This window comes from Acyrthosiphon pisum, unplaced genomic scaffold (genome assembly GCF_005508785.2).
Source record: "Acyrthosiphon pisum isolate AL4f unplaced genomic scaffold, pea_aphid_22Mar2018_4r6ur Scaffold_21849;HRSCAF=25055, whole genome shotgun sequence".
NCBI lineage: Eukaryota > Metazoa > Arthropoda > Insecta > Hemiptera > Aphididae > Acyrthosiphon > Acyrthosiphon pisum.
Window position 1 is genome coordinate 6,028 of NW_021771358.1, and position 1,911 is coordinate 7,938.

A 1,911-nucleotide genomic window follows, 5' to 3' on the forward strand; every position below is an offset into this window, starting at 1 on the left:
CAACTGGTTGAATGCAACACTATGGTATCGGTAGCTCCTACGCATGTCATCTAAATATATTAATTATATATTATGTGACGTTATTATACAATTTCATAAATTTCAAGACGTTTTGCCTTTTGAAAATATAACATAATTATTAGTTAGTGTGAATAATATAATATACTCGATGTAGTATGTTTCGTACTCACACGAATACAAACTACTCCTTCAAATATGAATTTATCCTCCAAGTGCGTGGTCACGTTCAGTTCATAGCTGACAGGTTTGAAATTAGTAGGTATTTTGAAATCGCTAGTTTCTTCCGAATTAACAACCGATCTCATTAAGGACAATGCGATTATAAAAATCATTTTAATGCCCAAAAACTTCATTCTAAACAAATTTTAAATACACATATACATAAATAGGTACTTAATAATAATATGATTATTTTACACGTATATATTTTTATATATTTTTTAAATTTTAAAACATTTTACAATTAATTGGCATTGAACCAGGTACACCTATTATTTTGAGAACTCTATTGACTGTACTGAACATAAGAATTATGTTAATACTTTTGTAATGATATGATTGTTACCAATTTGCCATAATGGTAGAATAATAGGTTATAGATAATAAATATTTGATAATTTAGTATTTATAGTTATTGCAATTGTATTGAATTTCATATGACAAATAAGATGTTATTATGATTTATTTTGTATCATATTTTATTATTTCTAAACATGTTGTTTAAAAAAAATATATATATATATTTTGTATTAGTCATTTATAAAGACATTAAAAAAAATATCATTCCTAATACATTTTGTATAATAATATATGAAATGTTTTTCCAACTGACAAAATGGCGGCCGTCCACAGCTGAGCTTCACTTGTAACAATGTAAATTGTATTATAGGAGTTACTAAGTTACTATGTTACTAAGTATTATGTTGCCTACGTCTTATTTCCATACTGTAAAGATGTTTATTAATCAACTTGATTACATATTATATTTAATTTATTAATTAATATAAAGCTTACGCGTGTTTGAATAAATCATTTCAAAATTATTGTTGTCACACCTACACCGAAAGTTTGGTTTTCGATAGCGGTTGAAGTATTGGAAAGGGTCCGTACAGTGGACGATAAAGTGGGAATCCCTAAAAGTGCCGGGCGGTAAAGTGGAAATCACATATCCCCTGCACAACCAGACACTGAAATCTATACCACGGTCCTCTTATAATAACTTTTGGTTACATCTTATATTCATATTATAACTTCTATGCGTGACACTTAAAATAAATAAAACTAAATCGTTCCTTTCATGAAATATTGTTGTCGTATAATTATGGTCTTATTTGTTGCTTAGATCCCTGCATTACCTTCGCCGTGAGTGATGAATGCAGAGGCGTGACAAAAAATATTATGTGTGGCTCGTGCGGGAAGTAAATTTCAGTCTTGGGCAAAATGCGTCCTTGCCACACTATATACTATTTAATAACACATATTCGGTCAGGTTGTTGGCTTATCTCAAACATATGTAATTATTATACATTTACTTTTTATACTTGATATAGTAGATGTGCAAAATCTTTACAAAGTGTTTCAATTCTTATAGAAATCGCTGGCATGTGCAGATATTTAAAATACCTAATCATTTTTCTAAAATATACCATAAAATAATAAAATATTATCGTCTTCTGAATGAATATCGGATTGCTAAGGGTAGTTAAATGTACAAAAGTTCAGATTTGAAGAAAACAAAATTCTGTAATACATACTTATGTGAGTTGTAACGATGAAAAGTACAAAGTACCTATATTTAAAATCAAAATTAATATCATTGTACAAACTCGAAGTAAATCTTAAGATGACTAATGTAGGTTGTAACAGCCGAAATGACTGCCAAAGTGCTAA

The 1,911-nt window shown here is 28.6% G+C and overlaps 1 protein-coding gene across 2 annotated transcripts in view; it reads right to left on the minus strand.

Annotated features, from left to right (window-relative positions):
* Positions 1 to 1,911, minus strand: part of LOC115034978 (aminopeptidase N-like) — a 17,192-nt gene that overhangs the window by 2,952 nt on the left and 12,329 nt on the right. Inside the window, exons 1-2 of one of the 2 annotated variants that reach the window (XR_003840152.1) lie at positions 192 to 331; positions 1 to 50 (exon numbers count right to left, since the gene is read on the minus strand). Coding sequence is in view for 1 of the 2 variants with exons in the window: in XM_029492593.1 (XP_029348453.1) it covers positions 192 to 374 (183 nt within the window). In the remaining variant the exon portion in view is untranslated. Of the gene's footprint in view, positions 51 to 191; positions 376 to 1,911 lie in introns of those variants that run through there. The other variant, XM_029492593.1, reaches the window with a different exon arrangement.